Here is a 23108-nt window from a genome sequence, read left to right as displayed (position 1 = left end):
TTCCGACTTGGTAGACCCCCATGAACCGTTTGTGAATTCACTCTGACGAGGGGCAGACGCAAACGAATGACGTGATTCAGCCCAGTTCGAAGCCTGGGCGGCCATCTTCTCCATCGGCGGGGCCACCGGCATCCGGCTCATGACGTCAGTCTAGAGCGCGCGCCCATTGGTGGAGGCTTGTGTGCATCTGCCTTGGAGGAGTAAACGCCCCTTTTTTCTAAAGTTGTACCCGACTATAGTTAAGCATGATGCCTTTTGCCAACTATCGCGATTAAATAATCAGTTGACCCAAGAATAATAAGATATATTTCATGACTTCCTACAAATGAAACCATCTCTTTATTGTTTAGGTTGAGGACAGGGCGCGCTGGTATAGCACACTAGAAGTTGGACTGCGCAACATTTTGACAAGAGAAGCGCAGAAGAGAAACAAACACAGCGGAGCGTTTCGCTGTGTGCTTTTCTTCTATGTGTCATGTCAAGATGTTATGCAATCCGATTTCTTGGTTGTTACCACTTTTCGGTTCTCCTCTTGGGACAAACTTGTGATGCAGTTTCATTAAATATTTAGCTACATCTATAATTTAGTTACCTTATAACCCATACTTCAGTTAAAGTGTACCAACATTAACTTGTACAAAGATTGCCAGATAAGATTTTTTTTGGATGTAGGAAAACGCACGAATAATTTGTTTCTGAGGAGAGAATTCTAAGCCATCGTTTATCCTAAGTTTGGAAAGCAAACCCACTAATGTGAAAGGAATATGACCTTATAGAGATGATTCCGTGCGCTGAATCAAGTTATATAACGCTAAATTTTGCGCAGATATTGTTTTAAACCAGTGAGATAGGCTAAAATCATCGTTAGACGGATCTGAGGTGACATTTTATGTTATTAAGTTTTAGAGACATAAAATTTATAATCAGGAGGCAGTGTCCCGGAAACTCCGAAGTGCTTCTTTTCTTTTTCCTTTTTTTTTGCAAGACACTCCATTCACAACGCAGCTGCTATGTATCTGTGTTTTATTCGTCAGGTTCGACAGCAACATCACTGCTAGGTTTGAATGAGACCATATGGTCATATGCCTCCCGTTAGCACACAGCCATCTTTCTCCCAGATTGCCGAAATTTGGACGCCTAATAAACTATGACCTACTCTGTACTCCCCCTCGGCAACGTTTCCATCTCCGTTACTCACATGTCGGCGGCAAGTAATGAAAACGAGAGTCCTCTTCGGAGTTGCTTCGGGAATACAAGGTCAAACATTTCGCGCACAGCGCGCTCCGCCCACAAGGCACCACAGAGATGGCATTGGTTAAGGCTCGCAATTCCCCGTGGAACACCTGCATATAGTCCGTCATGGAAACATGGCCCGGTACCTGATTTGTGAGTCTTCGCCATGATGACGATGATGGGCTCTCATAATCACGAGCGTTTTACAATTATCCTCCCCGTCCGTGTACTGTTTGATTCGAGTAAAGCAGCTCTTGAACGATACCGGCCGTTATCCTCTCGTTGTCGCCATGTCCGTTAGTACTGACAGGTTCTCTATGTTGGTTTTTCGTGGTTCCCAGCGTGAAAGCAGTAAGTCTTTCGGCGCTGATGACTAGAGCGCTAAACAGAAAAGAGCAAAATATTACGATCGGAAGGCACCCGAGAAAAGAAACCAGGGGGGAGATCTGCGCATCTCTCAGCAGCTACGCATGCTAAACGGCGGACAGCTGGTCAGTATTAACTTACCCCTTTCGAGTTTTTATTTATGAGTGATGTTCATACGCACTTGATTTCTGCACTGTGGCGCCGTGCACCGAAGGGCGCAGACCGCGTTTCACTTCTTTACTTTCAATGAAGGAAGTGAGTGGTTTAGAGGGACCAAGAAAAAAAGTGAGAAGCTACGATCGATACCTACAGCAGAAAGCTTTTCACAGCAACTGTGACAGCGTACATAACCTATTAAAGTACGTGTAATCGTAGAATTTTCTGTCCCACTCCGCTGCACCAAAGCATACTGAACTCGCATAACTTACAAAGCACTCTTTATGCTCGAGCACTATCTAGATTTGTCTCGGTGCTAAACCTGCTTCGTCACATAGCTGAGTCATTCTGCTTAACCTTACACATTCGATGTGGGATACTTTAAACGCAATTCCCCTGAAATGTGTGAACGCTACTCTGTATACGTAACAGCGGCGCAAAACTATGCACCACTGAGGCACACGCATTCGAAGCGTCACATTGCGATGCCAAGACGTTGCAAGGAGATAAAATAAATCGCGCGAGAAACGCCTGCAAAGTTACGTTGGCCCATTTCTGTGGACAGCTCGCACGGCCAACTCATGCAAGATGTAAGAAACGGGGCAAAAATGCTGGAAACGAAATTAGCGCCCAGAGCGCCATCTGGCGCCGAGGCACGCAACATTATCGTTTGTACGCACAAAGGTCGGCGCAAAGTTGCACTGCGGAACGAGCGATGTCTTTTTATATCGTAGCGGTGACTCGTCCCTGCGCAGTGCGCTTGGGGACGCACGTGGGCAGGCGCCAAATGTGAACGTAAGCACCGTCCATTTAGGCGGGCGCTTAGCGACACGTGCCCAGGAAATGCGTCCACGCTAGACGCAGCAGCAAATGGATGATGCCGTGCGAGTGATGGGTGTGCGTTGCCAAAGCAGTTCAGGAATGCTTTCATCACGGGCTGTCTCGGTCACGGTATGCCTTCTTTCAGTGGCTTATGCAATTCTCACGGGGCGCCACTCTCGCCCTTTCCATCATGTGACTGAAAAAAACGTTACGCAGATGGATGCGCACAGGCGGCGATCGTGGCTATTTTGCTCCAGGCTAGCCAACGTGCGGATGCATGCATTAGTCTGTGCGTACGTTTCTGCGCTTGCGTAAGCGCGCGCGTGTGGTCACGTGTGCACGCGTTTCTTCAGTATATATATTAAGGCGAAAAGACTTGCGTATCTATGTTGGCGGCTGATCTTGTCGGAACTGCGCCATGACGAAAAATGGCCGACGCCGCCCTGAGTAGGAACACGTCAAAATTTGCTCGGACGGACGTCACATTTCTCAGGAAGGTTCCTGTAAATAAAGTAAATCAGTGGCTTTTAACAGAAAATTTGCTACATTTAGGTCTGGGTGCGAGTCGAGGCCGCGCCTCCGCCGTGTTAGGCGAGTACGCTTCCCTGAAGCCACGGCTGCTCCACGGCTCTCGCTCGCTGAAGGTGTGGCTATGATGCGTGCGTCGTTGGGCGGTGCACGTGACTCTGCGGAAGAGGTGGCGCCACGTCACGAGTGCATAAAATGAGTGCGTTGATGACGTTCCGACGTCCACAAACGGTAATATGCTTTCGCGTTCCCACACGTAAGCAGTCCTAAGTGTTTGCCGAATCTTAAGTTTAGTAGTCGCGTAATGGCGAGGACGGCCGCGCATGTACGCCACGGGGTAAGAAGCGCGTGTCGCTGCTTCTGCACGAGCACGAAGGCAGGGGGATCCCGAAATGTGGAGGAAAGAAGCAGAACAACGACGGGTACGACGAGTGGAAGAAGCGGAGCGACGACCACCCCGATTGCATAACTTCTTCACGTATTACCCTATTGGCAGCAGGCTTTCGCCTTCCTGTGTTACAAAAGTGTGAGAACTGAAGATGGTTGACTATATATATATATATATATATGGTTTTTCATCCACTTCAATTTTCCTTAGTTTATGGTTTCTTTCATTTATTTATTAAGCACAAGTAATTTCCCTTATGTTGTCCTTGTTGTCAGTGTTTGTTGCCATGGCTTCTTATGATATGACTAATACAATCGGGCTCCTCGGTTAACCCCCTTTCTTCCCGTTTATATATATATATATATATATATATATATATATATATATATATATATATATATAAGTATATATACACACACACGGGGTGTATTTATATATTTACAGAGCTTTTTAAAAGACACTTGCAACAGGTTTCACAATTATGCTTCTTGAGCTGGATTACGCTCAGAGGCTCGCATTTCCACGAGAAATTAAAATCAGTATTTCACTAGTTAACCGTAAACTAATGACATTGCAGTACATATTGGAATTTGTGACTTGCATCTGGTGGCTTTCAAAATCATATTCACCGAGAACGAATTCTGCGGATGACTCCAGTTTCGAGAGATACGTTCCCAATGTTTGCGATGAAATGCACTGGTGCTTCAATAACTTTGAGCTGCAATGTATAGCAACCACCTTCGTGAAAAAAGTAAGTGGAAGAACAGCGCATTTTTACCACAGTTGTGACTGTGCTTATCTCAAGAGTGGTGCTAGTTACAAAATTATTTCCAAGTGGAGGTGCCTTGTGAAATCACTGGCTTCCATTCGTATGTTTCAATATTCGTCCTAAAGTAATTACTTGAAGATATGATCAGCCAATTTTTGTTAATTAGTCAATTCTGAATTTTACTTTTTAGTCAAAGTAATGTGCTCCTCTTCGAGTGATCCAAATTACTAAGCAGATTTGTGCTATATGCCACAGGCAATTAAACAAAGTTCTGTTCACGTTCAAAGAATGCACCTGATATATATATATATATATATATATATATATATATATATATATATATATATATATATATATATATATATATATATATAGTACGCAAAGGGGAATTCTGCAGATAACCTTTCAAACGTAAGGAACTTGAGTGGTGCAACAAGGTAAACAGAAAAAATATTTCATTTCAACAGTTTTTAGATCGGTGGACCGATCTTCATCAGGGCTTACAAAAAAATGGCAGTTCGGCCCTGGTAGTGCAGACATCATACCGGGCGCCCGGTCGTTCTCAGATACATCAAACCGAGAGGGGCAGTTGTGACAGTGATTGACTTTCGGCGCTTTGGCAGATTTACAGCTGCCTTTGGCAACTATGCAAGGCAAGAGGAAGGCGGAGTCCCATGTATGTAGAGCAAGGAGCTCAGTGAGAAAAAAAAGAAAAAAGAGGAAAAGAACAGAAAGGAAGAAAGCACACAGGAGGAGGGAGACGTAGGTCGGAGAGTGAAGGGGGCGGGAAGTAGCGGCAACTAGGTTCCTTTTGACCCGAGGTAAAGAGTTAGAAAACGGTCGCTGCGCAGCACCAGTGCGCGTGCTGCCGCTGTAGCGGGAGTGAGGGCAAGTTGAATAGAGCGGCGGGGGCCACAATAGAGAAGGGGCCCAGAAGGAACACATAAGAGTGGCAACTTGTGGAAAGAAACACAGTGTCACAGTACACATATACAAGGCACGGCCCGTTCCGGCAACTCTGTGGTGCAGCTACGGTGTCAACAAAATATATCGTTCCAAAAAGAATAGATGCGTGCGATTCGCAAAGCAAGTGCACCCCTGGGCTCATGTTTAGGGAGCCAAGTTAAATAGACTCCTTGTGGTCTAGTTTTTGAATCTTTAACCGACAACTGACATCAAGTCAACTCGTGCGGATTGCAAGAAGGGGCAATAGGTCATCCAGAATGACCACTTGAGTGGCAGGGTACAGGAAACTGAATTTATTGGTTTTCCACTCGCCCCCTTCAGTCGCATGCGGAGGGACGCTGGCCACTGCTTGGCCAGCGTCTCAATTTTAGAGTACAGAACATGTAATTGCACTTCCCATGAACTCTCACGGCATATCCCAGAGGCACGTCAGCCGCCCCGGACTCTCAATAATTCCTTTAGCGTACATTCCAAATTTATGGATGAAAAAAGATTCTCTCTGCTCGCGTGCACGGGTGTGCTGGAAACCAGATAGCAAGAGCACAATGCCCACGCGTTCAAAGGAGTGATCTGGCCGCCGAACGTGCCTGGAGAAGGGTAAATTCGGGAGACTTGTCACATGCGCGCGGTGATTGTTGAACCGCAGGCGGAAAGGGGTCTCTGTTTGTCCGATAAATGCCTGTGATATATATATATATATATATATATATATATATATATATATATATATATATATATATATATATATATATATATATATATATATATATATATATATATATATATATATATACCATAGTGCTTCTTCTATAACGAATAAATGCAGTTTCGGGGTGTGGTGAGGTGGGCCATGCTGCGAAGCTGTGATTCGACAGTTCGGGCAACACTGTAAACGTAGTAAGTATCGAACATATAGCTGCAGATTGCCAATCGAAGGTTTCACCACTCAGTCCCTCCGCCGATGCTACAGCAGAGAAGAATACTGTGTCTAAAGAGCGCAGTGACGTGGCCAGCGGCTATGACTGGCTGACGCGTTATAATTGGCTGATGCCACTCTTTGCTGCATACGCATCAAAGCGGAGGTTTTACTCTGACTCCAAGGAGACACACGCCTCTCAAAGGAAAACGACTTTGTCGCACCAGTATTTGGAAGCGAACTGAGCTCCCGAAAGGGCAACATACCTGAACACGAAACCGTTAAAATAGTTTGCACTTGCACAATCTAAAGAGGACATAAATGCTTCCTAAATATTCAAATAAGATCACAAAATGAAATCATGCCCCCGTGGCGCCCATTGTAAGTAAAGAATACAAGTATCTTTACTTGCCATTGAAAATACGTCACGAAACGTCACTGCCTACCCACGCCTTATAATTAGTACCACAAGTATCGCTCCCTTGAAACATTCCGTGTCAAGCCGCATCTGACCTCCTTCCTAGCGCCTTGTCTCTGGGAATAAATGCCAAAGTATTTGACACAAAAAAGTATGTCATGTCATGAACCAAACATATTTTTGTGTTGCGAAATATCGAGTTATACCTGATGGTCCTGAGATGCATTTAAATTATTTAGAAGCCGAAAGAAACATACAGGGGTCTTTTTCATTTCTAGTTCATTAAATAATGTGCAAGTACCAATTTAAGATCGGGACCGTTTTTCAGCATAATAATAAATATAGCTCTCTTTGATATACTGTGATATAAAGGATACAAACCGAGATAGGATGTCTCAGAAAGGTTGGCCAACGTTTTGATAGGAGGACCGATATGCCTTTATACTGGCCAGCCTTTCTTTGGCACCTTATCCCTGTTTATAAGCTTTATGGAACAGTGTGCTTCTCCATCTGTCAGGCCCATTCTTCATTTTGGATCTCCCTGATATAGTACCAAAAGAGGGAGCTGGGCATTGCCAAAGCCCCATAGCGCAGCGTCATTGACCTTCGCAAAAGGCAGTCGAGTCCCGGGCAGTTTAAATGAGTACAATGTTTATACACATGTCATTAAGGACAGTTGCAACAGATCAGACAGCAACAAAGTTTCCAAGTGGTTCCACAATGATGCTCTGACCGCAAAAGAACTTAGTTGTCTTCGACTATTTGAACATTCGTTTCGCAATGGCATCTGAACAGTCTATTGGTTGAGTTTTGCAGATACCGCAACGGATGCGCTGACCCGGAGGTCGATTTCAGCGAGCGGGAGCAGTGATACTCATGGTGGCATTACAATGAATAGTGCTTGAAGTAGGCGTATGTGTGCTGTGCTTGCTAAAGTTATCTTGATTTATTGCCCTTCATGTCTAAGCTCGTACCACGAGCCCTCATTCGATGTCAGGCCGAAGTGAGCCTGTCAAACATTTTTCCTTTCCCAAAATTATTGTCTCCTTTAGTCTGATGAAATAATCTCATCGGTGCCGCCTTCGGTCCTTAACTGTCGTATGTAGCTGATAGGAGTCGCGTTTGTTCCCATCTTTGATGGCCTTCTGTACCTGCACAAAAGAAAATAATTAATATTTGAACGTGTGTTCAACTGCAAGTCTTGAAGAGGGATATTACATATGGGCTTAACACAACGACTAGCACGTAACATTTAAAAATATCCCCATATAGGCAAAAGGACTACTTTCGGAATGAAATCTGTTGGATTTCAAGAAAAGGAGCTGAGTAATTTTATGTGCAGAACGTCTATTTAAACCTGCAGCTTTTCTTGTAAAATAAAGCTGATAAAAAGAGCGAAATCACAATTCCCAAGAAAGGATGTAGCAAAACATCAAGAAGGCTTTCCTGTTGTTTGATATTCTTGTGCACCAAGAAGTCATTCCCCTTTTACCCATTCGCTAGGTGCGACGAGTCCCTATAGTTGTTCAGCAGTTCATTGTAATAGACACTGAGCATTCATTTCATAAAACAAAAACAATGCAAGAAGCAAAAAAGGAAGCAACTTTTCTCATAGTGCGCGATAGGAAACCGATGCGAAATTCCTCTATTATGCATGCATTCGTCAGCTTTCTACAACGCGGCTAAAGAAAACAAGAACAAAAGAACACATAGAAGTTCGACGCAGTTTTGTGATATATTATGCAACAAATGTCAAAGGAATCATCACCAGTGAACAAACACGCTCACGCACCCCAATGCACACTTGTACTGACAAAAAGAACAAAAATCCGCGGTCTTCAGAAACCAAGAACACTGGAATATACAGAAATACTTCAGGAAGAAAAAGAAATAGCTAAAAGCCACAGCTACTGAGACCCAGCGGCGGGTGAACGCACTGTAATTGGAGCATTACTTTTCTTTTTCCCTAGTAGTATCAACACATTTAGAGTTGTACTGAATGAGAGTTCTTTATTCGGGAACCTAACTGAACAGTGATGCAAAAGAGATGGCCCATTTCATAAACGTCACACCAATCACTGCCCCAGCTTATGCACAGTTTTATATACTGTCATGTTTGCCAGCAATCCAAATTTACATCCTAATCGTTCTTTTTTCCAGAAAAACGTTTTCATACGGTTGCTATAACAATGACTTCGTAGAACGTTGGAGGCTCGGTTCTTGAACTCGGAGACCAGTAGCAACAACACTCCACAACGTATGTGTTTGCGTTCTGTAGTCGTTCTCTTTTGATCCTATTGCTGCCGGAGCTTGAATTGAAGCATTCTCATATCAAATAGAGCTACTCTCCTGTTATTTTTTATATATATGTATATATATTATTGAGAACTGTAAGTAGATATATTTTTGATGTTATCGCCAGTAACCCTTTTGGTGTACCCAGATTTCGTAAAGTTGTAGCGTAGGCAGCCAGTTTACGGCACAGGAAGACAATTTTACCATTGTTTTTTACGCACGTGGTCTGTAACAAACTTCAGTATCGACAGATCTTTCTGTTCGCATGACAGTTACGAAAGGAAACCAAAAAGTTCTTCAGTTTTGTTTACGCATAGCTGCTACCTGACTGCGTATTGAACACTTTACGCAAGTACGAGCACACGTATCCATAAAACCTCATGTCTATCATTATTCTTTCAATGCGGGGAATGGCACGAAGCAACCGAAAAACTGCAGCTAGGACACTGGTATAAAACGTCGGCATTTCCTTCCAGAAATAAACGCCTGAGCCAGGCTCGAATGTTAAGCCATGGTCGTGGCTGAGAACACCGGGGCGATGCTCATGACACGAGATGTTCGCGTTACGTATGTCAAGGTAAGTGTACGACATTGTTTGCCCAGCCGATATTTTTTTACCTATTTTGGGTAACTTGTCGCACAGACTACTTAACAAAAAAGTTATTCAGCTCGTAAACGTTAAACCGCTTAGTATGCAAAGCCAAGTTTTGCGGCGAAGAGAAATATTGCTTAGAACCTGCAATTATTAGCAGTGGCAAGATTGAGACTTCGTGTGGTACCTACAACAGGAACTTTATTGTCGTTATTATTATTATTATTATTATTATTATTATTATTATTATTATTATTACTATTATTATTTTAAGTAGTAGTAGTAGTAGTAGTAGTAGTAGTAGTAGTAGTAGTAGTAGTAGTAGTAGTAGTAGTAGTTCTGGTATAACCCGAAGCCAGGCAGGGACCCTTCTGTGGCCGTAGCAATAGCAATACCTTGCATTCTGCAAAACATAACATTCACAATACTTTGGTAGCTTATCTGAGAAAAAGACACATGTGAAGCACCTTAAGTAACTCGCAGTGCGTTTCAGGCGTTTCCTTGTGAAACAGACCACCATTTTCAGAATCTGTGTGTCCTTTTCCTCGCTCTCCCCTCGACATAAAGCGCCAAAGCCTATATCTTGAAGATGCTAGAGCTGCGAAAAACACATGTATAGTTCTGATGTGCACATCTGTTGAATTTCATTGGCATCCTGTTCATTACGCTGTCGGAATGTTTTCACCCAGATTCAACTTTGTTTAAGAGGCCTCGAGCGAGTGCCTAACTGATTCCGATTACATGTTTCATGCACGTCGGTCCAGCACATGGGTTTCCTTATCTGATCAATTGCTGCACTCCCCATGCCAAACACAGAAACTGTTGCAATCTGTATTTTGCTGCTTACCTCGCAGTTCTTGCCGTATTTGGACGTCGAAAAGCATGATGGCCAAACGGTTCTCACTGGTATTATTGGCGGCTTGACAATGCTTATCATCGAAGCACTCAAGCTCAAGTATGAAAGCTTTTCTATCTTCGCGCTGAAGCTCCTACACATGCATAGCAGACAGCTGGATGCGTAGCAAACGTGCCTCTTTACCTCTTTGGGAGCAGATTTTCTGGTTCCAAATATGAGAAACTTTTTGGGTGCATGAAAAATTAAATGCGTTTTGCGAAGGCGCTTGTAGTCGTAGACACAGTCTGAACCGAATTTGGCTGCCGGTGACTTGAAGCAATTTGAGGAGACGACAACGCATGGTTCAGTTCGTAACTATTTGTGGAGGGATACTTTAGGCGTAGACACTTGACCGGCCGGCCCCCAGTGACCTAGTTACCTAGCTCCACCTCTAGCCTTCGCTAGTTGCGATGGCTCCTGATAGACCCTGCATGACTTGTCGAGCTACTGTAATGAAGCCGACGTGAGCGAACTAACGCGTCGAAATAGCCTTCCAACTTAACGAGTGTACGATGGCGTGTTGTGGTTGATGAAGTCGAGAGTCTGACGAAATATGGACTGGTCAGGAAGGGGAAGAATAAACTTAAAAAAAGAAAACACTAGCCGGAGTCGTCTTCTCCTATCTTCCTTGGATCATGGTAAAAGAAGAGATACCAATGAAGTGAAGAAATTTGTTGCAAAAAATTTCATGTAGAAGTTCATCGGGAGCAATGCTATCGTGTCGGGGCTTAAACGTCAAGTTTTTAATACTTTCTTCGCCTTGTTCGGCGTTTGTGTTGTTTTCTTTTTCTTTGGCTATGGCTGCTTCGAGTTGGACAATGTACGGCTAGCATTGTAAATCGGCTCGCTTAAAAAGATGCTCTCGATTACTTTCTAACATCAGAGAAAGGCTTATTTGATTCTTGATAGTTTCTGGGTTTCACTGCGCTCTGATCTGTTAACAATCTATCAAGAACAGAAAATCAATCTTTTAAAGCGCGCAGTGCAACATCAACAAAGTCTAATGTATATTTCACATAGTTTCAGCGTGCCATCACCATGACTATATCGCGGCAAACCAATAAAATCCCACACTGCTGTCACTTTAAGAAGATACACCCACTTGCCGTCACTCAATCTGATAATATCACGACCCACACACTGAACAATATGAAAGACCCAGGAATACCACGGAAAAAATACGTCGCGAATATACATTACATCTGGTTTTAGCTTTACTCTTCTCATCCTTTTTCCTCCGCTAAGTGCAACTTTTGTAGAGCCAATGGATGGCGTGTTCGGGGTTGAGCTGCCCAACGGAAGTTGGTCCGGAAAAATGGGAATGCTCGTTAGGAACGTGAGTATGCTTTATTCCTACGCAGCAAACTCATTTCGTTATTTTTTCATGTTTACAACGAAGGAATTGTCAACGTTTGCCTTCTCCCGCATAACAAGAGATCAGTTTAATCAAGGAGTAACCTTAGGCGCCACGTTAATATACGGCTCAAAATATTGTGCCACAGCATGTTGTAACGAAAAACTGGTTTTGTTCATGCTCCTCTAAATTGTGGGGTTTTACGTGCCAAAACCACTTTCTGATTATGAGGCATGCCGTAGTGGAGGACTCCGGAAATTTCGACCACCTGGGGTTGTTTAACGTGCACCTAAATCTAAGTACACGGGTGTTTTCGCATTTCGCCACCATCGAAATGCGGCCGCCGTGGCTTGTTCATGCTCCTCAACATTGACTTGGCAGATAAATAGCTTTCAAAAAATAAAAAAAGAACCATTTCAAGACATGAAGGAACGCATCATGGCCAGGAGATAACCAACCTGGAGAAAATTCCCGCTGCTCTAGTGGATGGTAATAGCAAGCTAGTGGAAGGCAGTACACATAACATCTATTTTATAATTTCTGTCACCGAGTACGCCTATAAGTGTTCCACCATATTCGTCTAAGCGACGTATAATTACTCTAGCGCAGCAAACCTCCGCGCTTTTGCGTTTTGCAGGTACCATACATGTTTATGAAATTGAGATCAGCGGGAGAATATATAGAGAATAAGTATACACGTGTGCGTGCGTGCGTGCGTGCGTGTGCGTGTGTGTGTGCGTGCGCGTGTGCGTGTGCGTGTGCGTGTGTGCGTGTGTGCGTGTGTGTGTGTGTGTGTGTGTGTGTGTGTGTGTGTGTGTGTGTGTGTGTGTGTGTGTGTGTGTGTGTGTGTGTGTGTGTGTGTGTGTGTGTGTGTGTGTGTGTGTGGGTGGGTGCGTGTGCGTTGCCTTTCCATGCTCAATTTTGCTCGTGTCATCTTAATGTCCGAGTACAATCGCTGTAGGAGGCCGACTTCACTGGAGGGCCACTTATGGTCACCACGTCTCGTATGGAAGCAGCCCAACCGTCCTTCCCGATATCCTACATCGATGTGGTCATCTTCGCCGGTCGTCCCTTCCACTTTTCCGAGGAAGTCTTCGCTTTTCTTCGTGCCTTCACCTGGACCGTCTGGCTCAGCACGGCGCTCGCCTTCTTAGCCCTCTGGGCCGTGTACGTGGGTATATCCGTGGTTTCGTCTGCGCCACGATCTGCGCACCCAGAGGACAACGGCCTTGGGCATTTCATGAACCGCGGCAGCGTTCTGGAATCATTTGATATGCTTGCAAGCTCCCTTCTCTCGCAAGGTAAGCCGGCAAGGGCCGTAAGTAGACGCCTGGGCTAGGAAGACAGGACTACGTATTATGGTTTGCATAGATTTTCACGTTCCGTCGTGCGAAAGAACATCACTATTTAGCCATAGGTTTATTTTTTATGTCTGTAACAACTGACGCAAATTTTATGGCCGATCACGGAGCATAAATTAGAATTCTTGAACAGCTAATGAATTTTCTACTTAAAATCAGTATTCTCAATTTCTTATAAGGAACAAGGTACGCCCAGATTGGGTAAGTAAACGCTACAGTAGAATGGTATGTATCTGCTGCGGTCTGCTTGCACGTAGGGACATCCCTATTTGAGCCCACGAGCGTGCAAGTGTTTTACGTGAAAATATGGGCTGGAGAAACTTTGTGAACATGTGTTAATTCTCCCATATGTGTCCACCACACTTGCACTTCCGAGCCTGTTTCATGATGTTTCAGCTCTCATGAGTCCTCTGGGCTGCTGTTTTTCGGGGCTGTATTGTACTGGAATTCATAACTTTCATTACTGCGCTAAATATTATATTCATTGCTTTCATGCAATATTTTACTCTTTAGCTGCACAAAAGATATATAGAGAGTATACACGTACCTTAATTATTTATTTCTATTTATCCATTTTATAATTGTCAGTTATGCTGAATGTGAAAGAATCTACTGTTTTTTATGCCGCAGGTCATCTATACAGCAATTTTGCGTCACCGGTACTAGCAACATAATGAAATAAGTATAGAAATTTCCCCTCAAAACTTCGCAGCCTCACCTCACGGTCCCACTAGGATGTCGCAGAGAAATTTGATGGCTGTATGGCTTCTCTGCCTCATCGTGCTGCGCACGAGTTTCATCGGGCAGACGAAGGCCTCGCTGGTTGTTCGCGCCGATGTTCGGAGCATCGAGGGCATTGAGGACCTTGCCAGGGATCCAAAAATCACGCCTATAGTTGTTCCCGGCTCTGGATTTCTGTGGCTCCTTGAGGTAAGCATGGTGGCCTGGGGCGCTACGACGTAAGGCTATTCCATACTTTTCGATTAAATTTCTGCAAAGAGCCCTCCACGATCGGTAAAAATTATTTCGGGCCACTCCCACTTCGCTTGCCTGTCACGCGACGTCAGGAAAACTGCGAGAACTCTCCATCTGATATTACCCATACACACTCCCTACGTATGGTTACGCCGAACCAAAGGAAATTAATTATTTCTAATTCTGCGCCTTCTTCACCATCAGCCGTTCGCTATTGGTCAAAAGATTTCGGGCAGCACCCACTTCGCCTGTCTGTCACGGACCGGCACAAAACCACGTAAGCTCACCATGTCAAAGTGGCGTGTGCGCAATTGAAATGTCATTAATATACCGAAGAAAACTGAATTTTTTTTCGGAATAGCCGGAGACTCCCCCGTTCCAGAATAAATAGATAGTGGCTGCCCGCCAATTGCTCTGGCACTTGGTGCTCGGAGCTGCCGAGGCGAATAGATTTATTTGTGTATAATAAAGCGTTTTGCGTGGAAGATAAAGTCGTCGAGCACTTTTGGCACGTACACGACATCACTCTGCCAACTTTTCGTCGCTGCGGATCCGTTTTGAAAGGGGAAGCGGGCCAATCGCCGACACCAGCACTGCTCTCCTCAATCGCTTATATAGTTTCACTGTCATAGCTTGGCCCCATCGAAACTCTCTCCACGTCTGCGTGCTCCTTGCCTTTGGTCAGTCCATAAGATAAAAGTCATACGAGTCAAAGATACGAGTCAAAGTAGGCAATGCTATTCTCTTTGAAAGCAAACAAAAGTGACCTACTATAAACTAGGATAGCGTGTGACAGGGCTATTTAAACAATGCGGTGTGTTACCGCGCGGTGCTTGCGTCGGGGGTTACGGAAATCTGACGTCAGGAGATTGGAATAAAACATATTGAAACAGTTTTACGCGATAGGGCCCCTGAGTTTCTTTCAAGAGCCGAATGATTTAAGTTAGTAACTTCTGCATGCTAAATGATCAGAAACTTCAATTTCCTCCCCTGATAATCACACGGTGCTGTATTTCACAGCTATCACTTGTAGTTGGAAAAGAAATGACGTCGAGGTCGTATTCGTAAATTTCTACTGCAATGTATTCACTGTCTCAATGTCCGTGCACTTGAATCTTAATTTTTCGAGAGCTGACGTTACAAAATATGCAATACAATAAAAACAACAAACAGTCCCCTATTAGGATAGTGGTCTGCGGCTGATGTGTCACAACGTTACGATGATCCTCGCTCATGTAAACCAAGTTGACAATTTTGGCGTAACATTTCGCGTCTGTATCAATGTCTCTAAATAAGCGCAATATGGGCTAGAGATTCGACGATGAGAGATAGAAAAAGTGTGAGGAGAAATTATTTGAGAAAAAGCGGAGATGTTGGCCGTAGGTAAGTTTTCTTAAGCGCTGCTTTGAACGCTGCTTTGAACTTACGCGCTGCAATGAACTGGCATCGGCCAGTTCATTGCCTGTACTCAGAACCCACTGAATTGTAATGTGGTGGCTGTTCTCTTCCGCTAGAGTGTATAGCTCGGCAGTCTGAAGAGCCAATATTCTGTAAGCGCTTTCTTTCATTACGACTCTAAGTATCTGCAAAACTGGTTTCGTGTCACTAAAGACTGTATACTTGAGGAGGCTTTTGCAAAATATAGTGCAGTGTCTCTCTGATTGCCATTAGTTATGTGGATGTTGATGTCGTCTTGTTTCGCAAACGAAACCATCGAATGACTTGATGCGCAGACATGACGAAAGCCGCACCAGAGGCATACGAAGAGATCGATCCGTCTGTATACACGTTCACGGATGAACCACATTGTTTTGACATACATTCAAGTGTTATATGCCTGAAGGCCACGGTAGGTATTGGCGACTTTCTAGAAATTCCTTGAAACGAGAGACGTATCCGTATTTTAGACATTACCCATGGAGGCATACATGGAAAGTCATCAGGGGCAAAGTATGATAGTATGGCAGATTATAGGCATTTAATGGCTCTCGAAAAAGTGGAGTTCACATGTCGGGAAGTGTCGATAAGGGGTAGCAAGCAGAAATGCAATGACTCATAGTCCAGTGTGAATGTGTCGGTGCTTAAAAAGAGCGGTTAACGCTTTCTTGTTGCAGACATAATCCTTGCGATGCTACACCAATTCGGCCTAACCGATCACCCAGTGGCGTACGTGTATCAATTTGACATTATCGAAGAATGTGTTTGCAGTTGCGAGGGACATAATGACCACCGATCACGACAATAAATGTGCTCGTACCCATGTTCAAAATTATGTGTCACCTCCGTGTCGTGTGCTAAACCGCTTCGCTGATCAACCACCTTCACAGGGTGGGATGGCTGCTGATTTTTGTTTACTGCTTCCTTTGTTGCAGACATCGGAAACGGACGTCTTCAAGAAAGTCCTCGAGAAGATCAGAAGCCGGAAAGCAGTTTTCAAACGGCATGATTTGTTCAGTGTACCAATCCTCAAGCGAATTTTGAAGGCAAGTCTTTAATCCTTTCTTTTGCTATTTCTTTAACGAACATTAAGCAGGTGTATATGTTTACCTTCCTTCCGACCGCATAACAAATCCTACGTTTGTTTTTTTCTCCCTAGCTTCCTTTTCTCGTAGCTTGGCGCGCCGCAGCTTCCACTGCTCAAAAGCCGACATTGTTTATACACGTTCTTTCAAAGAATCCGGAAAATAGCCACCACTTTGTCGGCACATATGCATGTCACGCGAAGCTATGCTAAATGGCCAAGAAATAAGACAAGCGAGAGTTTGAGGTAAACTGAACATCCGCGTTGTGCATGCAGGCTTTGATGATAACACAGTACTGTGCGGTTTGGTTTATCGCATTGAAAAAGAGGTACGAAGAGCCTCTGTAAGACTGTGTATGTAGATATTTGTACGCCGTTCGACTGGTACAATGCTGCCGATCCTTTTCTGGCAGGGCGAGGCAGCCATGATCTTCACCCAACAACCCATTGCGGGAGAGATGAAAGAACGCTGCAGCCAACTGGGAGACATGGACGGCGAGTTCTACTACGCGCCGAAGTTGGTGGCGCAGCTGCCGATTTCCTTGTTCATGAGGAAAGGACTGGACAAGGAACTCCGCGCCAGCATCGGAGAAAAGTAAGTTAGGCCACGCGTGTACACACATGCTCAAGGACACATCTGTAATTCATATATTTGACGATTTTAAAGCGAAGTTGTCAGCCTCTCCATGGTCGGTATTTTTCGTATCCATGTACGCAGGCAAAAATGTGGGCCGATCCAGCCTAATACTGGGCAGACTCGCGGCGGAGTTGAAGCGAAAAGTGCATACATTCTTTGCAATCGCGCATACAACATACAGAACAGCATTCGTATCAATAAACGTCATGCACAAAACAAGCAACCGAACCACGTCACTGATACCACGCTCCTGATAAAAAATGCGAAGCGCGTTGCACTCCCCGCTTGCGTTTTCCGGTAAAGATTATTGTTGTGCAAGATGCCGCGGCGACGCAGCTTTCGACGTGGAGAGTGACTTCTATAGCCTTTCGTATATAAAAAAGGACAGCCAAGCAATTGATTTCATTGTTGTTGCAGGACCGCTATGCATAGGCAACGTATTCACTCAACCCCCGAGAAGCAACGGCAATACGAGGAATGGCAAAAGGAAAAAAAAATCGACAATGCTTCCAGCGGGGGCGTGCTGACAAAATTACCATTAGTTCCATTACTACCATTACTCTACATTTCCATTACTGTCATTGGTCTGAAGTAATAAACCATTGCATACACCTTCGGAAATTGTAATGGTAGTTTTCGACAGCTTTTCTGAACATCCACTTTCACTGCGTCGGGATGGCGGGTAAATATTTTTTTTACTCTTTTAGGGTTCCAGGGGAACGCTTTTTCATTAAGATGTCTAAGCAGTGTTTCCAATTACGAAGAGAGGTGTCACATGAAGCATCGACCTCTATAGCGAGAAACATTTCCCCAAACGTGTTTGCTGGTGGTGTGCTACATGCCAGTCGAATTGTTACCTTTTCAAAAGTAAATAGTAAACAGAGCGATAGACTAGCACTCCTTATTTCTCAGCTAGAATGGAGTTCAAGCATGTTTTATGGTGTTAAGGTGTGCACGTGAGAAGCTGAGAAATCACGGTGGTTAAAGGATTTCATGATTGTGGGGGTCACTGTCTTCAAAACTAAGCAACCGACAGACTGCATGTGCCCGCAGAAGCGACCCTCAGACTGAGGATTGCCTGTGCCTGATCAACAGCCAATACCAGTCCTGAAGTTATTTGCTCGTGTCGATATTATGGCACATTGTACAAGACTGGATAATTGAGGACTCATTGAGAAAGAACAAAAAGAAAAACTAAGCTGTGTTCATGAAGCGAAAGAAAGAAAGCGAGTGAGAGAGAAATGTTCGACATAAGTGCACCACTTTCTGTCTGTGTTTTATTCCGTTTTCCGTGCCCTATATTTTGCGCCTAATACCATCATTAAATTGCACCACAAAATTCATTTTCAAGTTATAAACCAAAGTGATACCTGAACTACTTCAGAGAAGGCTAGTAAAATATTTTGGAATCTAACAACTGCGAGTTCGTTTGAGGTAACATGTGTTACTACTCCATTTAATGTAACAGCGTGTACGGGACTACACGTGTACTGGACCAAATATTTAATATAATTCCAATGCCTTAAAGACATCAGTGCTGTCTTGATGGCGTAAACCTTAACAATAATCTATTGCTAAAGCTCGCCAAATTGCACGGCTTGCTTTGCGAACTGAAGGCACACTAACTTTATGAATTTCCGGTTGCACCAACGATCAATTTGCTTGCTGAGAAAGGATGACCATATTTATCATAAGAGACAAAAAGTGCATGCAGCTTTTTAGTAACATAAGCAAAATCAGAACTTTAGGCGAATTCACTGATTAAACTTAGACCAAATAAGGAAGAAGCTAATGAAGTTCGTCTACAGAAGGTGGTACAAGGAAAACAGTCGAGTGTGTGTAGAAGTGATGGACAGGGTAAGGCCCCTCAAACTGCGATAAGATCACATGTGTTGTTTGTCGGGCATGTTGAAATAAATGAGGTTTCTACAAAGCATGTCACATATATTGCCACGAGCATACGAATTATGGCGTCTTCATTCTTTTATGGCTAACGCCCTCCCCTCCAGCATATTTGTTAGGACACCGGAGCTGCATATTAAGCTTAGACCACTTGTTCAGCGATCGATTGCGGAGATTTCGCTTCACGTGAGTATTCTCCCCCTGGCTGTTAGAAATTACAAGTATTTTCATTCTTCATGACAGAGCTTGTGGTAATGTGGTTGAGTGCAGGGTTGGGATGACTGGACAAGACATGCATAACTGCTTCCCCTCCACGTCACACTATGAAATTACATCGTACGTTAACCAGCTGATGACCCGATCGCAGCCTCACATCAGTTGGAGGCATGCTAGCAGCGTTAGAGATTTGTCTATTGCAGCTTACAGCCTGTGACTACGGTAAATATCTGAATGACGCATGTCCACACTACTCCGTCGACAGAAATAGATGTAGCTTTTTTTGTATCTTGTCCATACTTGTCGACAGCCAGTCGAAATTGCATAGGCCTGAATGGTCAGCACTTGTAGATGACAGCCATCCTTTGCCGGGGACTGCGGGAATCGGCTGAACGAACGGCTGTGACAGTACCCATCTTGTTTTTTTATCACATACTTGCCGCCAGTGTTCGCTTGCCATCAGCTGTCATGTGATCAAAACCGCCGTCCGTGTGTGGGCCATGTCAACGAACGTTGGCTGGGTTCGAGAGAGAGAGAGAGAGGATGCATAGAAAGGGTGGGAGGTTAACAAGAGATAGTTCCGGTTGGTATATACCCTATACGGGGAAAGGAGTAGTGGGAAAGAAACAGAGAGTTGAACGGGAGAGCAACAGAGACGGTTAGTTAAATGTGCTTTAGTGGCGCAAAGGCGGCAACGGCTATACTGCGCCAAACACGTAAAGAGAGAGAGAGAGACGAACACTATGTACTCGCGAGCTCTGTAGAGCGGTAGGGGGGGGGGGTGCGGGAGGTTTGATTGAGGTCTATACTAAATGCACAATAATGAGAAAGGTAACTTGAGCTGTAGCAGTAACTTACAATTTGACAATGCGAAAAATCCACTAGTACCATAAGAAGAGATTTGGTCAGCCAGAAAATACGCAAGAACAAAAAGCGGGTAGCGACGCCACACCGCCTTGAAGTCGCCCCACCAGTTTGTCGTGTTTTCATAGATTATTGCAGCGTTTTCTCGAGCCTGGTTAATTTTTCATCCGTAAATTTGAACTATATTCTATACTATTAGAATATACAGTAGAATGAACTTGGAAACCTTAAGAAACTTTTATTGCCCCGCAACGAAGCAAATACAAAAAGATGCCTCGAAATCGGCGTCATTTCACTGATGTACTGGAGTTTTTGTTATGGTGCGAAAATAAAAAAAATACAATTTAAACTTCAATTTTTCTTGTACCGTGAAATTAACCAAATATTGTTTTTAAAGAAGGCTTTATTTGTCTAAACAGAGTTATTGTTTCTTTTTAACATCCCTTTAACTGCACTTTCTCTAAAAACGGGTGCGAGATAAAAAAAAGAAAGGAAATTAGGGCTGCAGGACAGAACTTCCTGCTGACAGTTACGCTCCCCTGATCGCAGGATTGAGCTGTTCATCGAGCGGGGATTGATTCACAAGCTGTTCCGTGACAGCGGCCACGAGGAGACGCCCTGCCTGCGGGAGTCGGCGCTCAGCCAGCAGAAGGTCAACACTGACCGAAGCCAGTTGGACGGTCTGCGAGGAATATTCTTCACCTGGTTCACTGGACTGGCTCTCGCCGCGCTAGTTCTGGTCGCCGAGCAATCGCACTACCGCTGTCACAAGGCCACTGCCTCGTCACGGCCCAAAGTACTCCGTGCCAGACCAGCGCGTCTGCGTCGGCGTGGATTTCGCCCCGTCTTGCTGCCGTCTAATGCGTCACTCGTCCCAGTATTTCCTCAGTGATAAGTAGCATGCAGAATTGATAAAAATGGTTACTCTGTGGCACCTTTGGTTGTCATTTATGCTATGTGAAGGTATGAAAAAAAATTTCCGTCTGGAGAAGCAGCAGTAATTGTGTGTTAGGTGCGATCGCAAGTGGCGTGACGGAGTCGTATTGCTTCGGTTTCGATTCTGCTGTTATGTGTTCACGGTATGAGTTTCTATATGGAATATACAGAAACAGCCGTCTTCGACAGGCAGCCGTTAAGGCTGCAAAGGACATTGCAGGTGACGCGACTGTACCTAATAGCATATTTTGCCATGTTCATGCCATTGCTAGGAGCGCCGCAAGCAACGCATAAATTCTTGATAAATATATTTTGAGATAAAAAGAATGTTTGTGGCTAGCGTTGTCGTTTAGCTTGCATTTTGATATTGCAAGAATTGAAGGCCACAAGAGTAATTTTTTCGTACATAGACAAGTCTATGGTGTCACTTAGATTCTGGCTTCCGGGGCAAGTTTACGACGAGGCCGACCCTGGGACTACATCTAAGAGAGAGAGAGAAAGTAAGGAGAGGAAAGGTAGGGAGATCAACCAGACGACAGTCCGTCTTGCTACCCTGCACTGCGAGTTAGGGAAAAGAGGAATAGAAAGAGAAAGAGTCGGCGAGGGTGAGCCTCGCACGAACACAATAGGATGCACAGTAGGACTGTACTATCGGTCGCTGTGGCCGGCGTTACAAAAAAAGAAAAAGAGAACTGCTGTAGCGCATGAATAGTTTTATGTGCGATCAATGGATGTTGCCAGGGTCCAATCATTTTGTTGCAGAAAACGTTCTGTAGTCCAATTCGTTTAGTGTGGTATGTAAGGATATGCGCTGAACGTCGTGTTGAGGGCGAATCCACAACAGGTGCTCGATGGTTTCTCGGGACTCACAAGAGTCACACGTTGGTGTGTCGGCCATTCCAAGGTTGAAACAATGCGTGCCCGTAAATGCCACATTGGTAGAAAAGTGTTGCCTCCCGACCGAATGTAACAAATTCTCTTTCTTGGTCATGAAAGCTGTAGCGGACACCACCACAAAAAGCAAAGCATGGAACATGAAGGCTAAGGGCAGAAGCCGAACGTCCGAAGTTGGGGCTGGAGGTCATACAATATATGTAAGTCCAAAATCAAGAAAGGGGCTGATAGATGAAATAGCACGCTGTGGTATAAATCTTTATACCCCAATATGTGTGAGAGGTGTCACACAACATTGGTAATGTTCCTAACTGTCATGATGTGCCTCTTGTTCTTTTTCTGCCCCCCATAAGCTTTCTAAGATGTGCCCTCGAAGTTGTTGTGACAGTAGACGAGGCTCCCGCACAAGGCACAAGAAGTCTTTCGTCAAGTGTTCCAGAGGTGTGGAGTATGACATCCCCATGACTTGTGGCAGTGGGTATATCGGCCATACCGAAGTTTTTGAGAACGACCACTTACGGAAGCAAGTGGAATAAGTGAGCAAGAAAGAGGAGACGGGCGCATATATGTTAAACCACGTTACTGGGTGTAGTTTTGAAACTCGATTCTCGGATAGAAGCATTTTGGGCAAAAGCAGTGACACCAGAAACACCTCTTCAAAACTTGCGCTGGAAGCTTATTCTTCAAAAAGAACCAACACAGTTGTATAAGTAAGCCGCCAGTTGCACTGCACACCTCACACTATGAATTTTTGAGCACTCGTCTTTGCACTCATGATGAGTCATCATGTGACAGTGTTGTATTCTTTGGGCACATGCGTTACCAGAATATATATGTAAAACACCTCCGGCTATTAAAAGTTGAAAGTAGCACTTGTCTTCGTTTCTGGCTTCCGTTGTGTGTGTCTTTTGTTGCGATAATTCTCTTCATCAGCTATGCAATACCAACTAACTTAGTTCTACTTGCAAATATTGGCGTTTGCGGGTTAATTACGGCATTGTACAAAAGATGCTCATGTTATCTCAGTAACCTAAAAAAAGAAAATGTGACTACAAGAAAGTTAACTTGCTGCAGGAAACGATGACCGGGTGGCAGTCATCATGA

The 23108-nt window shown here is 44.3% G+C and overlaps 1 protein-coding gene across 1 annotated transcript; it reads left to right on the top strand.

Annotated features, from left to right (window-relative positions):
• Positions 1 to 9368: 9368 nt before the first annotated feature.
• LOC135909651 (glutamate receptor ionotropic, kainate 3-like) lies at positions 9369 to 22540 on the top strand. The gene is made up of 7 exons (XM_070529962.1): positions 9369 to 9434; positions 12660 to 12999; positions 13772 to 13989; positions 16407 to 16517; positions 16969 to 17150; positions 20724 to 20970; positions 22358 to 22540. Exons 1-7 carry the CDS (start codon positions 9369 to 9371, stop codon positions 22538 to 22540), a joined length of 1347 nt encoding a protein of 448 aa, XP_070386063.1.
• The last annotated feature ends 568 nt before the right edge of the window (positions 22541 to 23108 follow it).

Source organism: Dermacentor albipictus, chromosome 1, assembly GCF_038994185.2.
Source record: "Dermacentor albipictus isolate Rhodes 1998 colony chromosome 1, USDA_Dalb.pri_finalv2, whole genome shotgun sequence".
Taxonomy (NCBI): Eukaryota; Metazoa; Arthropoda; class Arachnida; order Ixodida; family Ixodidae; genus Dermacentor; species Dermacentor albipictus.
Note: the sequence above shows the minus strand (reverse complement) of the source record. Positions and strands in the feature narration are given on the sequence as shown.